Below are 20,830 nucleotides of genomic sequence, written 5' to 3' on the forward strand. Positions count from 1 at the left end.
CTCTAAAGACCAGCTTGTACAAAAGCACACATTAAGTAGTGAAAAGAAATCCAAATTGTAAAATATAAAACTGAGCACTAACTCACTAATTGCTGACGATTCATGGAGTTCCAGTATTTGCATCCCAGTCCTTGCCTCCACAAGTTGACCCTGATGCTGTTCTGCTCTCCTAAGCTAGTTCAGGCTCAGCTCTCAACTGGGCAGATTTTACAAGGGGCTCATTTCAAACCAGTTAACACATTTTGTTTTGTGAGAAGGAATGCAGGAAAATGATCATAACTTTGTCAAAGTTGATTAGATAGTCTGTTCTCCCCGTGAGGGCTCCCTCTGGGTTTTTTTTAAATTCATTCATAGGACATGAGTGATGCTGGCTGGCCAGCATTTATTGCCCATCCCTAGTTGCCCTTGAGAAGGTGGTGGTGAGTTGCCTTCTTGAATCGCTGCAGCCCGTGTGCTGTGGGTTGACCAACAATGCCATTAGCCGGGAGGAATTCCAGAAGTCATTGGGAATCATTGTTCAAGATTCTCTTAAAGTTAATGTGCAGGTTCAGTCGACAGTTAGGAAGGCAAATGCAATGTTAGCATTCATGTCGAGAGGGCCAGAATACAAAAGCAGGGATGTACTTCTGAGGCTGTCTAAGGCTCTGGTCAAACTCCATTTGGAGTATGGTGAGCAGTTTTGGGCCCCATACCTGAGGAACAATGTGCTGGTCTTGGAAAGGGTCTAGAGGATGTTCACAAGAATGATCCCTGGAACGAAGAGCTTGTCTTATGAGGAACAGTTGAGGGCTCCGGGTCTGTATTCATTGGAGTTCAGAAGGATGGAGGGGGATCTTATTGAAACATACAGGATAGTATGAGGCCTGGATAGAGTGAAAGTGGAGAGGATGTTTCCACTAGTAGGAAAACCTAGAACCAGAGGGCATAACCTCAGGCTAACGGGACGATCCTTTAAAACAGAGATGAGGAGGAATTTCTTCAGCCACAGAGCAGTGAATCTGGGGAACTCTTTGCCCCAAATAGCTGTGGAGGCCAGGTCATTGAGTGTCTTTGAGACAGAGATAGATAAGTTCTTGATTAATAAGGGGATCAGGTGATATGGGGAAAAGACAGGAGAATGGGCATGAGAAAAGTATCAGCCATGATTGAATGATGGAGCAGACTCCATCTGCTCTAATTCTGCTCCTTTGTTTTATGGTCTTATTTTGACCCGGAGATTGTGAAGGAATGGCAATATGCTTCCAAGTCAGGATGATGAGTGGCTTGGAGGGGAACTTGCAGGTGGTGATGTTCCAATGTATCTGAGGCCTTTGTCCTTCTAGATGGAAATGGTGTGGGTTTGGCAGGCACTGTCTAAGGATCTTTGGTGAATCTGGTGCTCCGGTTTCCAAAGATGTGCAAGGTAGGTGGATTGGCAATGCTAAACTGCCCCTCAATATCCCAAGATATGTCGGTTAAGGGAATTGGCGGGGTAATGTGTGGGGTTACAGGGATTGGAAAAGAAACAGGACTGGGTGGGATGCTCTGTCAGAGAGTCAGTGCAGACTCAATTGGCCAAATGGCCTCCTTCTGCACTGTAGGAATTCTGTGATTAGAGAATGGAACAGTTCTCCAATTGTGATACAGTAACTTTAAAAAAAAAATTGCTGAACTTGGCACTAACGATCAAGGATTCCTCCTCCCAGGCGGTGGAAAAACATACCTCAATCCAAATCTTAGAAATTGGCCTCGAGAGGGCTAATATTTCTTTAAACTCCCACAGATGGGCTGAAACTTCCAAACTGGTGTTAAACAGTAGGCAGTTTTGAACCAACACTATTTGAAACATTGAGCTCCAGTTTGCACGAGATCCTTACAGTCGGAAGGCCATCACTGGTCCAAGTTTGTATTAAAAAAAACTTTGACGACAAATTATTTGCAGCCAGAGCTTCTCTTCAGTGAGAGCTATTGTTCGGTGTTTCTTTATTCTTTAGTTACCAGAGAAGAGATATGAAATCATCAGAGTAAATCAGGTCAGGCAAAATATAAACTCACCTGCTTCCAAACTGGAAGGAATGCGCCACATGTACAGATTAAAATCATCGGAGCCAGATAAAACGAACTGGAACAATAGAAAAAGCATCCATTATTCATTTATTTACTTTTGCAAAGGTTAAGACTTGAAAACTTTCAGACAGGAAAGTTAATGAGAAAATTAATTTTAGCACAGATAAATATGAGATGACACTTAACAGATTGGTTTGGTCGAATGGTCGGTTTCTGTGTTCTATACGTACGTAATTCAATGGAATTCCTGTTACATCCCCTAAAAATGCATTTTCAGGTTTCCCTTTTCCATGTTAATTAAGTATCTTTGATGGCCATTACAGCTCCTTTGGTAGAAAGCCCTACAAATCCTACAAGCTTTTGGTTTCAGTGATCAAAGATCCACAATATACAGAAAGTTAGATTGTTATTGGTTCAGCTCTGGATTTCTCTCAGAATTAAAATCCTTACAGTGCAGAAGAGTTTCTTATCCAAGCCCTATTCCTGTGACCGTACACATTGACCATGGCTAATCCATCTACCCCAGACATTTTGGGATACTAAAGTGCAATTTATCATGGCTAATCCACCTAGCCTGCACATCTTTGGAGTGTAGGAGGAAACCGTGACACCCAGAGGAAACCCACGCAGACACGGGGGAGAACGTGTAAACTCCACGCGGACAGTGACCCGAGGCCAGAATTGAACCTGGGTCCCTGGCACTATGAGGCAGCAGTGCTAACCACTGTGCCACCATGCCATGCTATGTTATGTTTTACAGCGTTGCAGAAATGCAATCCTTTCATAGCCTTTAAATACAGATTACTCATAGACACAAGCCCAACAACTGGAGAAGATCCTAAACCAGAAGCACATAAACTAAAGGATGCACAGCTTGCAAAACTGGTAAAATATCTAATTTTGACAGTAGGTGTGTGTACACTAAAGGCAACTACTTGTTTTTCCAAAGCGAAACAGTGAGTTTATAGATTTGCATAAATATGATTATTTTGGGCGGCACGGTGGTACAGTGGTTAGCAACTCTGCTACCTCAGGGATCTGGGTTCAATTCCCAGCTTGGGTTACCGTCTGAGTCTGCACGTTCCCCTCGTGTTAATAATAATGCATTTTGGTAGATTGAACCAGGCAGGACTTACTCAGGAGAGTTGGGGAGAGTTACAGAACAAAGAGATCTAGGGGTACATGTTCAAAGCTCCTTGAAAGTGGAGTCACAAGTGGACAGAGTGGTGAAGAAGGCATTCAATATGCTTGGTTTCATCAGTCAGAACACTGAATACAGGAGTTGGAACGTATGGTTGAAGTTGTACAAGACATGGTAAGGCCACACTTGGGATACTGGTCATCCAGAAAGGATATTATTAAACTAGAAAGAGTGCAGAAGAGATTTACTAGGATGCTAACTGGGATTGAGTGACGGATTGAGTTATAAGGAGAGGCTGGATAGACTGGGACATTTTTTTCTCTGGAGCATCAGAGAGTGAGGGGTGATCTTATTGAGGTCTATAAAATAATGAGGGACGTAGATCAGCTAGATAGTCAATATCTTTTCCCAAAGGTAGGGGAGTCTAAAACTAGACGGCATAGGTTTAAGGTGAGAAGGGAGAGATACACAAGTGTCCAGAGGGGCAACTTTTCACACAGAGAGTGGCGAGTGTCTGGAACAAGCTGCCGGAGGTAGTAGTAGAGGCAGATACAATTCATTTTTTAAAAGGCATTTAGATAGTTACGTGGGTATGATGAGTACATAGGGATATGGGCCAAATGCAGGCAATTGGGAATAGCTAAGGGGTTTTTTAAAAAAAAGGACGGCATGGACAAGTTGAGCCAAAGGGCCTATTTCCATGCTGTAAACCTCTATGACTCTAAGTCTGCTCTATTGTTCTAATAGTTCCTGTTTCAAAAGAATTAGAGAAAATGGACAAAGGTTTTTAAATAAGCCAACTAAGATTATGCAATTTAATTCCATGTTCGGAATATAGTCCAAACTGAAGAATCTTTTCCACAAGGCAGACCAAGATTACTGCAAAGTAAGCAGTTTGATCCAGTGTCCAACATGAGTGTATTTCTTAACTTCAAATTAAATTACTGAGCTAAAACTACAAAAAGGTACATTTGTCTAGTGCCTTTAGTGTAGAAACAAAACGCAAGAAGTTGCATCGAAATGTACAGACTAAAACAAAGGGCTGCAATAGGGAATCATAGAATCTACAGTGCAGGAGGCCATTTGGCCCATCGAGCCTGCACCGACAACAGTCCCACCCAGGTCCCATCCCCATAACCCCACATATTCACCGTCCTAATCCCCCTGACACCAAGGGGTAATTTATCATGGCCAATCAACCATTTTCATAGAATCCCTACAGTGCAGAAAGAGGCCACTTGGTCCATCGAGTTTGCACCGACAATAATCCCACCCAGGGCCCCACCCCTGCAACCCATTAATCTTCCTGATACCAAGGGGCAAATTGGCATGGCCAATCAACCTAACCCACACACCTTTGGATCTGGGGAGGAAACCACAGCACCCGGAGGGAACCCAAGCAGAGACGGGGAGAATGTGTAAACTGCACAAAAATAGTGACCCAAGCTGGAATCGCACTCGAGTCCCTGGCACTGTGAGGCCGCACAGTCAGATGAATGAACAAAAATATAATTAAAGGGGTATGAGATAGAGGCAACTGATGACATGGCTACCAGTGATATGGCAAAGGGAGAAATACACTGAAGGCCAGAATTAGAGGAAACAGGCACAGAAAGGGGTGAGGAGGAGAAGAGGCCACTTTAAATACAAGCTCATGAAAATAAAGTGGAGGCCTGACAACTGGGAGCCAGAGTAGCACAGCGAGGACAAGAGTAATGAGTGAGGAGGAGTTGGGGGAAAGATGGAATGTGGGCAGGTTGCTGGATGAGAGGAAGTTCAAAAGACATGAGAGGATGAAGAGCTGGCCAGCAGAGCATTGGGTTAGTCAAGTTTGGAGATGGTAAGGACTTGAATTAGAGATTCAGAGGAGCTGGCAGATTTCACAATGATAGAAGTGGTGAGATGTTTCTTCATCCAGAGGGTGGTAAATAAGTGGAATTCACTACCACAGAATGTAGTTGAGGCCAAAAATGAGTGATTTCCTTCTAGTTTTTATGTTGGTTGGCCTCTATTGGCAATGGGCAGTAAGTAAGGGGTCAGAGGAGGGTTTCTTGGAGATATACCCAAGGTAATAGTGGGAGGACAGGATGAGAACTCACAGCTGGAGTTGCTGGTTACGAAGACGACAAAATCAGGATTATAGTTGAAGTGAAATTGTTACTATTAGAATGAGTACTGTGCAGTGAAATTTAAACAGTAAGCACTCAATGAAACTAATGCAGCTTCCAGCAATGTTTGGGTCACGTGTTACTGACAAAGCATGCTCTGCAAAGACCCAGAAAACAGCCAGGAGTCAGTTTCCTCCATCCAAAGTGGGGAGGCTTGCTTTTTTTTTAAATGTTTCTGCGATCAGACTCAGGAGTGGAGGGGCTAAATTTGATGACAGTACCACGCAGTAAAACTTTTCGCAGGGACAATTACCACCGATGCAGATACCAACATTTCCAGTCAGCCATGCTTTAAGACCAGACAGATAACAGGAGATAGAAACATCATGCCATTTACAGCTGGAATCAGCACGCAATTGTGTTAGCAGGTGCTGGTGGAAAGGGAGAGAGATAACTAACAGACGGCAGCCAGTTTTAAAGTTAGCAACGAGCCTTTCCTGTCACCATCTGAAATTAAATTATGCATCTGTAACAAGCAATGACATGGACTTGAACCAGTAGAATCTAAACCTAAAAAGATAAATAGAAAATCTCCTGATAAGAAACTAAAGTGAGATAGAGAATAGTTTGATTTGATTTATTGTCACATGTATTAGCATACCGTGAAAAGTATTGTTTCCTTGACAAAGCATACCATTCATACAGGAGGAAATGACAGAGTGCAGAATGCAGTGTTGCAGTCATAGTTAGGGCGTAGAGAAAGATCAACTTAATGCAAGGTAGGTCCATTCAGAAGTCTGATGGCAGCCGGGAAGAAGTTGTTCTCGAGTTGGTTGGTACGTGACCTCAGATTTTTGTATCTTCGTCCCATTCGTTGCAGTTTTGTCCCATGTGTTTTTCTAGTGCACTTTCTCTGGTAATGCTGATTGTTTTAAGGTCCCCCCTCCTTTACCACCCCACCACCCCACTTTTCTACTATTCTTGGCTTGCTGTGTCTTCGACTGTGAAGACAGATACAAAATACTTGTCTCTGCCATTTCCTTGTTTCCCATTATTAATTCCCAGTCTCACCCACTCTAAGGAACCAACACTTGCTTTAGCTACTCTCTTCCTTTTTAATAACACCAGAATACCTCCATTTTAAAACTTCCACCGTTGTGTTTCAATCCCCTCATGGTCTCGCCCCTCTACTAGTTGAATGGAAACTTTCCTTCTTGCAATTCTAGCCTATTAAATGGTTTTCTTCACGACACTCCCCTGCCACACTGCAGCACCATCTGCTGCGTAGGTTGAATGCTCCTTCCCTAAACCTGCTGCCCTACCAACATCTTTAAGACCCTTCTTAAAACCTTTATCTTTCACCAATTCACAAAATCTTTAACTCCTCTCTTGTAATTTTTAACTACACCTCTCCAAAGAGTTTTGGGCTGTTTTTAAATCTAAGTGGCTTTTTTGACAAAAATGTGGTTTCTGCTTTGATTTTTCTCTTTAAAACTTTATTTAAACCATTATTTAATGCCCTAAGCGAACTAGAGAGAATAGTTTTCCAAGCAGGAAAGCTGGCACAGTGGTTAGCACTGCTGTCTTTCAGCACCAGGGACCCGGGATGCTTCCCAGCTTGGGTCACTATCTGTGTGGAGTTTGTACATTCTTCCCGTGTCTGCGTGGGTTTCCTCTGAGTGCTCCAGTTTCCTTCCACAATCCAAAGATATGCAGGTTGGGTGGACTGGCTATGCTAAATTGCCCCTTAGTGTCAGGTGGACTAGCTAGGGTAAATACATGAGTTTACGGGAATAAGGCCTGGGTGGGATTGTGGTTGGTGCAGACTTGATGGGCCGACTGGCCTCCTTCTGTACTTTTGGATTCTATTATGCTAAGCAATTTTCTCTTTCTTACATAAAGAACATTACCGCTTTATTCATTTGCTTTTAAGTGTTGTCTGCAGGTTACATCAGGATGTTATTCCTACATTATCATGGGCCCTTATCAATAGAGGCAAAAATTCAACTGTTGTATTGGTAGAAAGTTAGTCAGGTTCAGCAATCACTTCCCCAAAGCTCAAAAGAACACTTGCGATTGGAATTTGTACTCGTCAAAAGGAGGACTTGCTCAAAACTTTGGTTACTACGGTTAAGCTTAAAAAGTGAAATTGCTGCCATTACGGCAGATGGATTTTGCAGCAGTTTACAAAGAGCTCCAAATGTGGAGAAGCAATCATAGCTCATTACCAATGGAGGGAAAAGCTTTGAGCTTTTCAACCACATTTACCTGGACTAAGAGAGCAGGGAACTAGGCATCATCTTTAGCAGGCCATAGGGAATGCACTAATTTATTCAGTGTGTAATGCCTTTTTATTTGGAAAAAGAGACTCAATGTGAATGAGGTTTAAATGCCATTTCCACCGTCCTCATGCCACGGTAAAGCCTGTACAGATTAAAGTTTTAACACTTCTACATTCTTGAAAAATCACAAGCTGCTGATTGTAGTGTAATCTTTAATGCAGAAAAAACACATCCTAAGGCACATCACGAAGGTGTAAAAGGGTAATATCATTTCAATAATATTAATGGTAAGTTCTGTACTGGGAAATGGTGATCAAACAAGTTAAAAACATTATTGTAAAAGCAAATTACTGTGGATGCTGGAATCTGAAACCGAGAGAGAAAATGCTGGAAAATCTCAGCAGGTCTGGCAGCATCTGTAGGGAGAGAAAAGAGCTGACATTTTGAGTTCAGGTGACCCTTTGCCAAAGCTCTTTTCTCTCCTTACAGATGCTGCCAGACCTGCTGAGATTTTCCAGCATTTTCTCTTTTAGTTTCATAGAAAGAGCTTTGACAAGGAGTCATCTGGACTTGAAACGTCAGCTGTTTTCTTTTCTTACTGATGCTACCAGACTGCTGAGTTTTTCCAGCAATTTCTCTTTTGGTTAGAAACATTATTGACTTGATAATTATTTCCTGTAATTTTGTTTTTATTTCAGATTGCTGCTCTCTGCAATATTATACTTGTGTGTGAACAGAGTACCACAGTATACATGATTCACCATCAAATAGCCAACTCCTGAAATCTGGCCAATACCAATTTTTGAACGTACGCTATGTTTAATGACTGTGACTCAAATTGCCCCACATTCCAGGAAATGGGCTTTTAACGGATTTTTGCAAATATTTACTTTTGGACAGGCTTTCAGCCACAAAAGACTTAAAAATATATAAAAATTGTGACAGTCTTCAAAACTAATTAAAGATGACACAGGAAAGAGATGTGAATATGAGCAAAGACGGGGAGGAGGGAACTGAGCCAATATCACAATTGAAGCTGTGAAACTGCTGCATCACAGCTTCAAGAAACTGGGTTCAATTCCGGGCTCAGGTCACTGTCTGTGTGGAGTCCGCACATTCTCCCCACGTCTGCGTGGGCTTCCTCACATTCCAAAGGTGTGTGGGTTGGATTGATTGACCATGCTAAATTATCCCTTTGTGACAGGGGCGTTCACAGGGTAAATACATGGGGTTACGGGGATCGGGCCTGGGTGGGATTGTTGTTGGTGCAGGCTCGATGGGCTGAACAATCCCCATCAGCGCAGTGGGGCTCTATGATATAAAGTCATATTTGTACACACACAATACAGTGACAATACAGTGTAAAAAAAGTAAAGTTAGAGTTTATTTATTAGTCTCAAGTAAGGCATACGCTAACACTGCAATGAAGTTATTGTGAAATTCCACTAGTCGCTATACTCTGGTGCCTGTTCAGGTCAATGCACCTAATCAGCCTGTCTTTCAGACTGTGGGAGGAAATCAGACACCCAGAGAAAACCCATGCAGATACGGAGAGAATGTCTAGACTCCGCACAGACAGTGACCCAAACCAGGAACTGAACCCAGGTCCCTGGCGCTGCAAGGCAGCAGCACTAACCACTGTGCAGCCCATACAATGTAATCAGAAAAGTTCCAATTGGAAGCCTTGTTCATCAAAGTATTTCTTCAATCAGAAAATCACCTTTGCAAAACTGATTCACCAGTGCTGGTTACATAATCATAATAATTAAATGGAATAATTAATTATTAAACAGAATTAATTATTCCAATTAATCAATCTGCATTTCCATCAGTCTCTAATGAAAAATTTGGTTGTGTTGTAGTTTTGTGGCTGTGTTTGCTAGGAACACACAAAGTTTTATCAGACACAATAATCAGCAGGTCACAAGTGGACGAGGAGGTATCTTGTGGGGATTAAAATTATGGAAAGCAATTTTGAAACACAACAAGCCACCTTGGTAAATATTAATATTGTTGAGCACACATCTGTTCCTTCTTATTACTCCATGGCACTCAGGAATCCCAGGAGACTGCAGGGAGATGAAACCAGAATGCTCACCATGGTAAGCATAGGAATTATTTGCAGTTTTGTAAATTCATCAGCAACTGTTTTACAAAGAACTCCCGGATATGAGATAGTGTGCTGTTCTTAAAAAAAAGTACTAGCTTAGCTCAATGTGCACAATTAGCTTGGGGTGTGTTGATATTTACCTAGTGATCTTTGAACCAAGATCAGGTTCTCGTCATGATGTGGTCCAAATAGATCTCTCAGTAATTGTTAATTGTTGCTGTGTCTCCACAGTGGTAGCTATTTGGCTGCTTTGTCAATCGAACAACTTCCCAGGATTTATTTCTTTTGCATTTTTAAACAAAAGTTCTTCCACTAGAGTTGGTCAGTGCAGTACACAAATGTGACACAAAGCCGATAAATATGTGCAAACTTATGTCAAATAGAAATTATAATTTTACCAGTACATGAGATGTTTAACACTACACAAACACACACACACACACACACACACACACACACACAATTAGCCACTTTAGACAAGGGAATGAGTTTCATCATTTTCTAACTTAAAGGTAGGGTCTAAGCACTGAAATTAAGAATTAGTAATAATGCAACTGATCATTTATTACTCAAACTAACAAAACAGACAATTATTTTTCCTTTCAAATGAATCATTCAATAGCTGAGCAAATGGGCTGCATATGCATTACAGCCGCCATTCATATTTCAGATATATTTGCCTGGCGGCGCATATATACTAGCACAGGTGGCTGAATAGAAGGTTAGGCTCAAGGAATTTCACAGTTTATGAGGAAGATGAATCAAACGAGTTTACGGTTAGCTGTCCTTTGGCTGCAGCACAGAGTCACACAGGAGCACGAGAGTCCAAGGACATTTAATCCCCTGTGTGCTGATTGTGGCTACAAGAGCATGCAGTGTGTTGTTTCTGCTTCAGAACCACTTGGGAATGAAAGGCAGCTTCTAACTAATATCTAACAACTGCTTAATGTGCAAACATCTGGATGCTGAGCAAAGCCAGAGTTCAGTTCAGCTATCATGATCAATAATTCAAAAATGTGCTTGGCACAGGCTCACACAATACCAGGAATCGTGGAATAGAATAATAACAAGTTAATGATTAGGAAGCGATTCAGCCCATCATATGTATACTGGCACTTTGAAAGAGCTGCCCCTTAGTCCCATTCACCTGTCTCTTTCCCATGCCATTGTAACTTGGGCATCCATTTCCTTTTTAGAAACCATTATGGGTTCTGTACCTACCGCTACTTCTGGTATGGCATTTCCCATCTTAGTTAAAAAAAATGCTCTCAACATGTCCCTTCACATTTTTGTTATTTGGTTTTATTCACTTTTTGAAAAAGCACTCTTTCTGGTAAGCCTCATCTCAACAACCTTCTGCACCAAAACGCTCTTCTAACTTATTTGACTTTTTTGGCGATTACATTAAATTTCTGCTCCTTACTGGCTCATCAACCAGTAGAAATAGTTTCTTTCTTAGTCACCGTACATCCCTTACAAATTTTGAACGCTTCCAAACAATTCCTTTGGAGGAGGAATAGGGAGCATAGTTAAGGGTAAATGTAATAGAAGCAGTATATTTGGATTTCCAAAAGGCCTTTGATAAGATGCTGCACTATAATCTTGTTATAAAAGCTACATAACACGTGGAGTCAGGGGACAAGTATGGAATGGATAACAAGCTGGATAAGAAACAGAAAACAGAGAGTACGAGTTAAATGCAGTCACTCAGATTGGTATTGGGCAGCACCAATGGTTAGCACTGATGCCTCAGAGTGCCAGGGATCCAGGTTCAATTCCCAGCTTGGGTCACTGTCTGTGCAGAGTCTGCAGGTTCACCCAGGGTCTGCATGGGTTTCTTCTGGGTCCTCTGGTTTCCTCCCAAACTCTGAAAGATATGCTGGTTAGATGTATCGGTCATGCTAAATTCTGCCTCAGTGTACCCGAACAGGCACAAGAGTGTGGCGACTAGAGGATTTTTACAGCAACTTCATTGCAGTGTTAATGCAAGCCTATGTGTAACACTAATAAATAAACTAACAAGTGTTGATGTGCAACAATTAGTAGTAGGACTACTGTTCTTCACTGATGTGATTCATGTACATAAATCATTTGGACTTGGAAACTGGAAGTAAAATTTTAAAATTTGCGAATGACAAAAGTGGGTGGGTGCAGCTAAACAGAGGAAGAGTGTGACACAATGCAGGAAGATACTAATCAACTTGCAGAATAGGCAAGTACTGGAAAATTAACTTCAATACAGTTAAGTGGAAGGTAATCCATTTTGTTGGGACGAATAAGGACAACACATGGGTCTTGAAAAATAAGCTTCTAAAGAGAAATACAAGCGTTATTAACAATAGCAACGCTAAAAGGGCATTCGAATAAAAGTAAAAGGTATTAGTGGAGTTCATTTCAGAAGGGATAGAATTGAAAAGCAGGGAAGTTATGTAAAAAAAATTACTTGAATGATACCCAGAACTACAAGATTATACCCATCAAGAAAGTTCAAACAGGTTGGGATTCAATTCTCCAGAAATTGAAAGAATGAGAAGTAATCAGGTGTCCTCAAGATTGTGAAAGGATTTAATAAGATATGCACAGAGAATTTGGTGACACTTGGAGGCTTTGTAAACTAGACACAGCATTATCAAGGACTGCACACATCCCAGACATTCTCTCTTCTACCTTCTCTCGTTGGGAAAAAGTTACAAAAGTCTGATATTGCATACCAACTGACTCAAGAACAGCTTCTTCCCTGCTACCATCAGACATCTGAATGGACCTACCTCACATTAAGCTGCTTTTTCTTTACACCCTAGCTACGACTGCACCCTCTCCTTTCCTTACGTACTCTACAAACAGTATGTTTTGTCAGTACAGTGTGCAAGAAACAATACTTTTCACTGTATACCAATATCCGCAACAATATAAATCAGATCAAAAAAATCAAATCACAATATTGCAATCATGGTGTAACTAATTGACTTGTAGAGGTTTAACAACACCTGTTGGTTTTTGTACTCCACACCCTCGCTTCCAAAACCTAAAATCCTGGGATTTTTTTTTAAAACATAACTTTTTTAATCCCCCTCACCTTAAAAAAGATAACTTTTTTATCCCTCTCACATTCTTACCCCCCCCCCCCACGCTTTTTAAGATTGGAATTACTAAGTTGTGCATGTCCTCTTCTTGTTAAAAGTTTGCCATTTGATCTACTTTTTCATCCTCCTAAAAACAAAAACGTCACTAAATTTCAGCAAGTATCTGTCGATTCAAGATTACGTCCTTGGGTGAACTGCACCCAGTACAAATCTCTAACATGGAATGGTAGGGAGGAACAGAATGGCATGAAAAATTCCTGCATGTTTAGATTAAACAGAGGATATTCAAATAATCTAATTTATTCAGCATTTATTTCCGGAAACCAAAACAAACCGCACTGCAACCCAAGAGTTCTCCGACTTGCCATTGGCAACCAAAGCTATGGTATACAACAACATGTTCCAGGAAATGTCCAGTTTATAAAAGCTTGGAGAGCTGATGGACTGTCGAAAATCAAATTGTTTTGCTTGTTTTAATTTTTAAAAAAATCTTTTCCACCCTACACAACAAACCTTGGCGCTTCGATGCCAGGTTAAGTTCCTAAATATAACCCCACAAACATTTCAGAAATCTGGCCCAATTAAAAACAAATCAAAGAAATCCAAAACTCTGCTGCGCATGTCTGAACTCAGAGCCATTCCTGTTTTCTATGCTTGCTGGTCTACAATGCTGCCAGTCAAGCAACATCTTGATTAAATTCTCATCCTCACTTTCAAATCCATCCATGCCTCCCCTCTCCCTACTGCCAACTCTACAACGCCCCAGAGATGTGTGTGTTTTAATTCTGCCCTTGTGTGCACTCCTAATCATAACTGCTCCTCCACTGATGACTATGCCTTCAGTTGCCTCAGTCCCAACATCTGGCATTCCCTCTCTAACCTCCTTTATGACACTCCTTAAAACGCTCTCTTTGACCAAGCTTTTGGTCATCTGCTCTAATATCTGGCTCAGTGCTATACCTTTTTTTATAATGCTTCTGTGAAGCAGCTTTTCAGTAGGTGTACTGTACTATATAAATATAACTTGTCGCGAACTGGAACACAACCGAAATTTGTTAGAAGTTTTAAAGTTTTAATGTATGCCTTATTGTCACAATAAGGCTTACATTAACACTACAATGAAGTTGCTGTGAAAATCCCCTAGCCGCCACACTCCAGTGCCTGTTCGGGTACACTGAGGGAGAGATCAGCATGACCAATGCACCTAAACCAGCATGCCTTTCGGACTGTGGGAGGGAACTGGAAAACCCAGAGGAAACCCACACAGATACGGGGTGAATGTGCAGACTCCAAGCAGACAATGACCCAAGCCAAGAATCGAACCCTGGGTCCCTGGTGCAGTGAGACAGCAGTGCTAACCACTATGCTGCCTTGTTTTGGAGGAGCAGGAGGAAGTAAAACTATTATTCAGGATGCAAGTTGGTTACAACAAGCGGGATTGATCAGAAACAGTCGTGATATTTCCCTCCACCTGTCGGTTTGTGAAATTACCCAGGAACCAGGACAGTTTAATAATAGAGAATGGCAGGTTAATCTGATTACAAATACAACAACCAGGATGTCACTCCATCGCTTGGTTACCGAGGGTACAAAGTTCAAAGCACTCACAGTTTGTACATGGAGGTGTTCTAATTGTTGGAAAAGTAGAGCTGGCTGGTTTCCCCTGCTCAACAGCCCAGACAACCCTCTGTGAAGTTCACACTGCATCTCAGAAGTCAGTTCACGGCAAGCAAATCTGTGACATGCTATTGTGCAATGCTTTCAACATCATTTAAAAATCAAAGGTAAAAGCAAATTACTGAGGATGCTGGAGTCTGAAACAGAAAATGCTGAAAAATTTCAGCATCTGTAGAGAGAACACGGCCAATGTTTCAAGTCTTTCTGAATCTTTGTCAGAGCACTGGCAGACAGTCATCCAGATTTGAAATGTTAGTTCTGTTCTCTCGCCACAGATGCTGAGATTTGCCAGCATTTTCTGCTTTTGTGTTACAAACAAAGAATTGCCTTGAATGGGTGAAATGATTAAAAAGGTGCTTTCAGATGATGTTTATTATTTTGGTTAGAAGAAAAGGCAAAGAGGGAAAAGACATCACATTAAAAACCAGCCAGCACAACCAGTCCAATTTAGGAGTGTTAATATGATTCAAAGTGGACACAGGATACTGAAATCAATACTCTTCATTTTTAAAAAAAAGCAATGGGAACGAACTCAGGAGGCTTCAGCTTGCCAGTGGTTGAGGAGAATTGGCCGGAAATTTCCTGTTTCACCTTCCCATGGGAATCGTAACAGGACAGAAAATTCAGCGGACCGTGTAAAAATCTGCCGACCTCGGGCGGGAATTTGGGCACGACCAACTGGAAAATCCTGCCCATTAACTTTCAGGCATATGTCTAAATTTGTTACATTTGTTTACCCACAAAGATCCGGTGTTAACGCTTTGTTTTGCTGTAAACTGCAGGTTCAACAAAAAGTAACACTGGCTGAGCAAATTAATAGAGTTTACTGGATTTTCCTAATATGTTAATTATTTCTCTAACTCTTGTCGCCAACTGGACAGGCATCAGGAAAGGGAGAACATGCACACTCAGCACTCACTGCTGCCACCAGCACATGCGCAACTGCTCTTGACACGTTTGTTGGCAGCAGGAAATAGGCAAACTTAAAATCTGTTTTGCCAGTGTCATCATGTCTCACGACAAGGGGCAGCATAGCAAATCCACGACAGAGTAAGAGGGCAAAATGCCAATGAGGAAGTCACGGCAGTGCTGGCAGCCACGGCAATGAGTGTGTCAGCTACAACATGTCACGGAGCACACCACAGCTGCAAAAAGAACTGTGTCCAGACTACCCTGTCCAAAAGGTTTCTAGTTCAGATTTGCGGGGGAAAAAACTTTGGAAGGGTTCAGGCACTGAGGTCTGGAACTGTCACTCAAATTGCAAAGGCTTTGTGGAGCAAGTTGTTGCATGTCCTGCCTAGCTCAGTTAGTAGTGAATGGGACTCTTAATCCCAGCTTCATGGCCTCCAGCACCACACTGGGTAATAATTAAAATATTCAATAAAAAAATTAAGGTGGTAATAAATTGTACTCTATTAACTAAGCAAGAAATGTCTTGACAAGGTAGTTTGGGCACAGTTCTTTGACAGATATGGCTTTTTCCATTACGAAACATTGTTTCTGACACATTCATTGGAAGGCACTTGGACTTAGCACAGAGGGAACCAGTTATTGTTGCTGGCACTGCTGCCACTTTCTTGCTGGTTATTTCCCCCTCTTACTGTGTGTGTGGTTTTGTAAACATAGTCTTAATTTTGAGGCACACTTTCAGGGTGGAATATATGCTAGATGCAACACTAATTCCTGCATCGCCACAACTGCATCTGCACGTGTTCAGGAAGTACTCGACTTAGTGTTGTCGTACAAATAAATGCAGCCTAGTTTCTTCTTTCTGGTATTAGAGAATACCGGTGGAAGACAGCAGTGCTATCCATGGTGCCACCGTGCCGTCCAGTCAGATAAAACATCAGCTGTACTTTCAAGCTTGCAGATGACACTTACATTAGGAAGCAAAGTTGTGTAGATGGGAGCGAGAAGTTACTAAGAGGCATAAATAAGATAAATGAGTGGACAAAGCTAGGGCCAATTTGAGTTCAAAGAAGGGGAAGTATGAAAGTCAAGCATCTTGGATCCAGGGGTGAAACATCACGATATGTTCTTCATGGCAAGAGGGTAGGAACTGTAGAGGAACAAAGTTTGTGGAGGGAGTCAGCAGAACGCGATTGGTGAAAGCAATGCTGCAGAAACGAGCTGAAGAGTTTTCCCAAAAGTTTTCCGGCTTGGGTGCTGCATCAAATCTATTGGGACTGGACACTTTGATATCATTGGGGTAGGAATAGGCTACACAGCTCACGAAGCCTTTTCTGCCATTCGGTTAGATCACAACTGATCTGTACTTACACACCCATTGAGCTGTTTAGGATTAATATCCTTGGATATGCTTATCAAACTAAAATCTAAGATAAAGGCCAAAAGTCCACCAGTCATTATGATTCCTTTTTATGCCTGCTCATCAGCACCTAATGTTATCTCCCTGGACACACATACTCTTTGTTCCTCTACAGCTCCTACCCTCTTGCCATGAAGAACATATTGTGATGTTTCATCCCTGGATCCAAGGTGCTTGACTTTCACACTTCCCCTTCTTTGAACTCAAATTGGCCCTAGCTTTAACCACTCATTTATCTTGTTCATGCCTCTTAGTAACTTCTCGCTCCCATCTACACAACTTACTTTGCCTCCTAACATAAGTGTCATCTGCAAGCTTGAAAGTACTGCTGATGTTTCATCTGACTGGACGGCATGGTGGCATCATGGTTAGCACTGCTGTCTCCCAGCGGCAGGGGCCTGGATTTGATTGCCAGCTTGGGTTTCTGTCTGCGTGGAGTTTGCACATTTCCCTATGTCTGCGTGAGTTTCCTCCGGGTGCTCTGGTTTCCTCTCACAGTCCAAAGATATGTGGGTTAGGTTGATTAGCTATGCTAAATTAATCCTAGTGTCAGGAGGATTAGCAAATATGAGGGGTTACAGGAATACGGTCTGAATGGGATTGTGGTCGGTACAGACTCAATGGGCCAAATGTAGGGAGTCTATGATTGATCAATCTGGTGAAAAGCTTGAGACCTCAGTACAGATTCCTCGTGAACAACATGTCACATTTCGCCAATTGGAATATATTCCTTTCATCCCTACTCAGTTTCCTACCTTCCAACTCATTAATGACACAATTGCAAGGTTGCCTCCAATTCAGCTTGCTGCTATTCTTACTAATGATCTCTTCTGCAGGCCCTTCTCAAAAGCCTTCTGAAGTCCACAGAGAATCAGCTACAACAGCAGGGGATTTTTGGTTCAGGAGATATACGACAAAACAAAACAACTTTACAGCATTCCATACACTTGCCTGCAGTGCAAGTATCATCAAACTGCCAAGTGCCTGGAGTGAGAGAAATTAAGTTAGTACAGTGCACGTTTGTTGTCCACATTCCTGGTTAGGTACTGTCAATTCCCCATACAGGACTAAACTAACTCTCAAATGAGCTAATTCATATGAATTTACCCGCAGCTTCTGGATTATTGAAGATCGCAATTCCACTGCATTCCTGACCTTGGAACTGTAATCGGCACGGATTTGAGGATTAATGAAAATGTTTTGATTGTTTTTACAGGTTTGCCCTTTGCTAGAAAATTCTCCAATTAATCCCTCTTAAAAAGATACCAAAACAGGTTATGAGCGACACTGGATCCTTCATTCTTTCCATTCAATGTACAAATTGGGTTGATTAATTCTGGCAAGGCTGTGAGATCAATCACAGGATTCAAAGATGGGAGTTTTGATTAATAATGCCAAATCATTAACTGTTGAAGCTCAATCCTCAGAGTTGGCAAATTGGACATTTGGCTACAGCTCTGCTTGTGTAGCAGTTAAAACAAGCAGTGTCACAGTGAAAAGAAATGCTACGCAATCGCACAGATGATGTAAACTGAGAATCAGAGAATCCCTACAGTGCCGAAGGAGGCCATTCGGCCCATTGAGTCTGCACCAACCACAATCCCACGCAGGCCCTTGACACCACATATTTACCCTAGCTAGTCCCCCTGACACTTAGTGGCAATTTACCACAGCCAATCAACTGAACCCGTACACCTTTGGATTAGGTGGGAGTTCAAGCTCTGAAACACTCAACTCTGTTCTTCTCACTTCCAGATAGGAATATTCCCAGTCCTAATCTTTAGTTTATGCTTATTGCTGCTGCCTGCATCTCACACCATATTCCCCTTTCCTATGATCCTTATCCCTTTCTGATAGCATTGGCTCCTGGATCCCCAGCATTGCACCTCCATTTTAAACCCACTAACCAGATATTGAATTCCTCTCATGGTCTCAGCCTCTGCAATCTCCTAATTGTTATGTCCCTGTGGCACAGCCCCTATCCCCCACAACAGGCTCTCTGTTTCTCTGCCTCTCCTATTTCTTATCTGTAGCTGGCTGCCACACCGTGTCTTCAGCACTGGGCCCTGAAGCCATCCCCCTCTGATCCATTTTGGACATGCAACGATGCCCAGGCCTTTGGTCACTTCTCCAGGTGCCCTTTTCTTTCTCTTAACATTCTTCAACATTAAAAATGCAAATTGTTCTGGCCCCAGAACAGTTGTCTTACCAACATTCAAACAGACCAGTATCTCTCAGCAAAATCCTTTAATTCAGAATCTTCAAGCCCTGAGACCTTTAATCAGCTCAGACACGACACAATGATTCAATTTAGTCAAATATCAATTCTGTAGCCACCAGTGAAAAACAACGATTCATTCTGCCATTGATATGACCTGAAACATGACCAGGAACACAGAGACAGGGGGCTACTGTTGGACAGGCATGCTATCACAGAATGGATCAGCACCCAGAGCCAGACATGTAATGTTGGGTCAGAAATTGCTCCGAGGGTTGCTGTCAAATGGGATATTCTAAACACTTGTTAATTGCGCAGAGACTGGGGATTAAACATGGGGCTTTTGCGTCTATGTGGTTTAGCTGCACACTGGACTAACTCACAGTCTGCCAGGGTAAGTTGGTTAGTTCAAACATACCAGACACAGTAGGTGTAAAACAATATTACTTGCAAAACTCTTAGCTTTGACAATACAGTACAATGCACAAGAGGAATTACCATCAATGTTCACAAAACCATAACAGGAGTAGGTTGCTCAGCCCCTCAAGTTTGCTCCGCCATTCAAGTAGATCTTTTAGAATCATAGAACCTCTACAGTACAGACGGAGGTCATTCAGCCCATCAAGCCTGTACCAACCACAATCCCACCCAGGTCCTATTCCCGTAATACCACCCTGCTAATCCCCCTGACACTAGGGTCAATTTAACATGGTCAATCAACCTAATTTGCACATCTTTGGACTGTGGGAGGAAATTGCAGCAGCCAGAGGAAATCTATGCAGACATGGGGAGAAAGTGCAAATTCCATTCAGACAGTGATCCGACCCAGGAATCGAACCTGGGACCCTGGTCTGTGAGGCAGCAGTATTAATGACTGTGCCACCATGCCGCACAGATCACGGCTGATCTGTTTGTGGTCTTAACTCCACTTCCCTGTCTGCCACCATAACCACTGACTCCCTTCCAGATCAAAACTCTGTCCAAATTGGTCTTGAATATATTCAATGGCTCAGCCTCCACTGCTCTCTGAGGAAGAGGATTCCAAAGGCTAACAACCCAATGAGAGGAATTCCTCCACATCTCGGTCTTAAATGGGAGACCCCTTATTTTTAAGATAAACGCAAAATACCGCGAATGCTGTAATCTGAAACAAAAACAGAAAAATGCTGGAGCGACACAGTGGCACTGTTGCCTCACAATGCCAGGGACCCGGGTTTGATTCCCGGCTTGGGTTACTGTCTGTGCAGAGTCCACACGTTCTCCCCGTGTTTGCGCAGAATTCCTCTGGGTGCTCCAGTTTCTTCCCACAGTCCAAAGATGTGAAGGTTAGGTGGATTGGCCGCGCTAAATTGCCCCTTAGTGTGAGGGGGATTAGCTAGGTTAAATGCATGGGGTTATGGGGATAAGGCCTGGGTGGGATTGTGGTCTGTGCAGACTTGATGGGCCGAATGGCCTCCTTCTGTACTGTGGGATTCTGTGGAAGGGTCACCTAGACTTCAAAAGTTGGCTCTATTCTTGTTCCACAGATGCTGTCAAACCTGCTGACATTTTCCAGCATTTTTCTGTTTTTGCCCCTTATATTTAAACTGCGTCCCCAGTTCTAAATTCTCCCATCCAGAAAAATGCCCTCTCAGAATCTACCCTATTAAGCACCTTCAGAATTTAAGAGATCACTAATATGATTGACCTTTTTATTGAGGTGACAGAGAGGACACTACAGTTAATGTTATAAAGTGGATTTCCAAAAACATTAGATAAAGTATGACACAAGATACTAGTTAACAAAATTAAACCCATGGATACAGAATTGGTCAAGGGATAGGAAGTTGCAGAGGC

At 42.2% G+C, this 20,830-nt stretch overlaps 1 protein-coding gene across 1 annotated transcript in view; it reads right to left on the reverse strand.

Moving 5' to 3' along the window:
- The window catches only part of dcaf5 (ddb1 and cul4 associated factor 5), an 86,684-nt gene that overhangs the window by 13,920 nt on the left and 51,934 nt on the right, over nucleotides 1-20,830 (reverse strand). Inside the window, exon 7 of the mRNA XM_080203081.1 lies at nucleotides 2,035-2,101. Coding sequence (XP_080059207.1) covers nucleotides 2,035-2,101 — 67 coding nt within the window. The remainder of the gene's footprint in view (nucleotides 1-2,034; nucleotides 2,102-20,830) is intronic.

Source organism: Carcharhinus amblyrhynchos, chromosome 14 (genome assembly GCF_965287045.1).
Source record: "Carcharhinus amblyrhynchos chromosome 14, sCarAmb.v2.hapA, whole genome shotgun sequence".
NCBI lineage: Eukaryota > Metazoa > Chordata > Chondrichthyes > Carcharhiniformes > Carcharhinidae > Carcharhinus > Carcharhinus amblyrhynchos.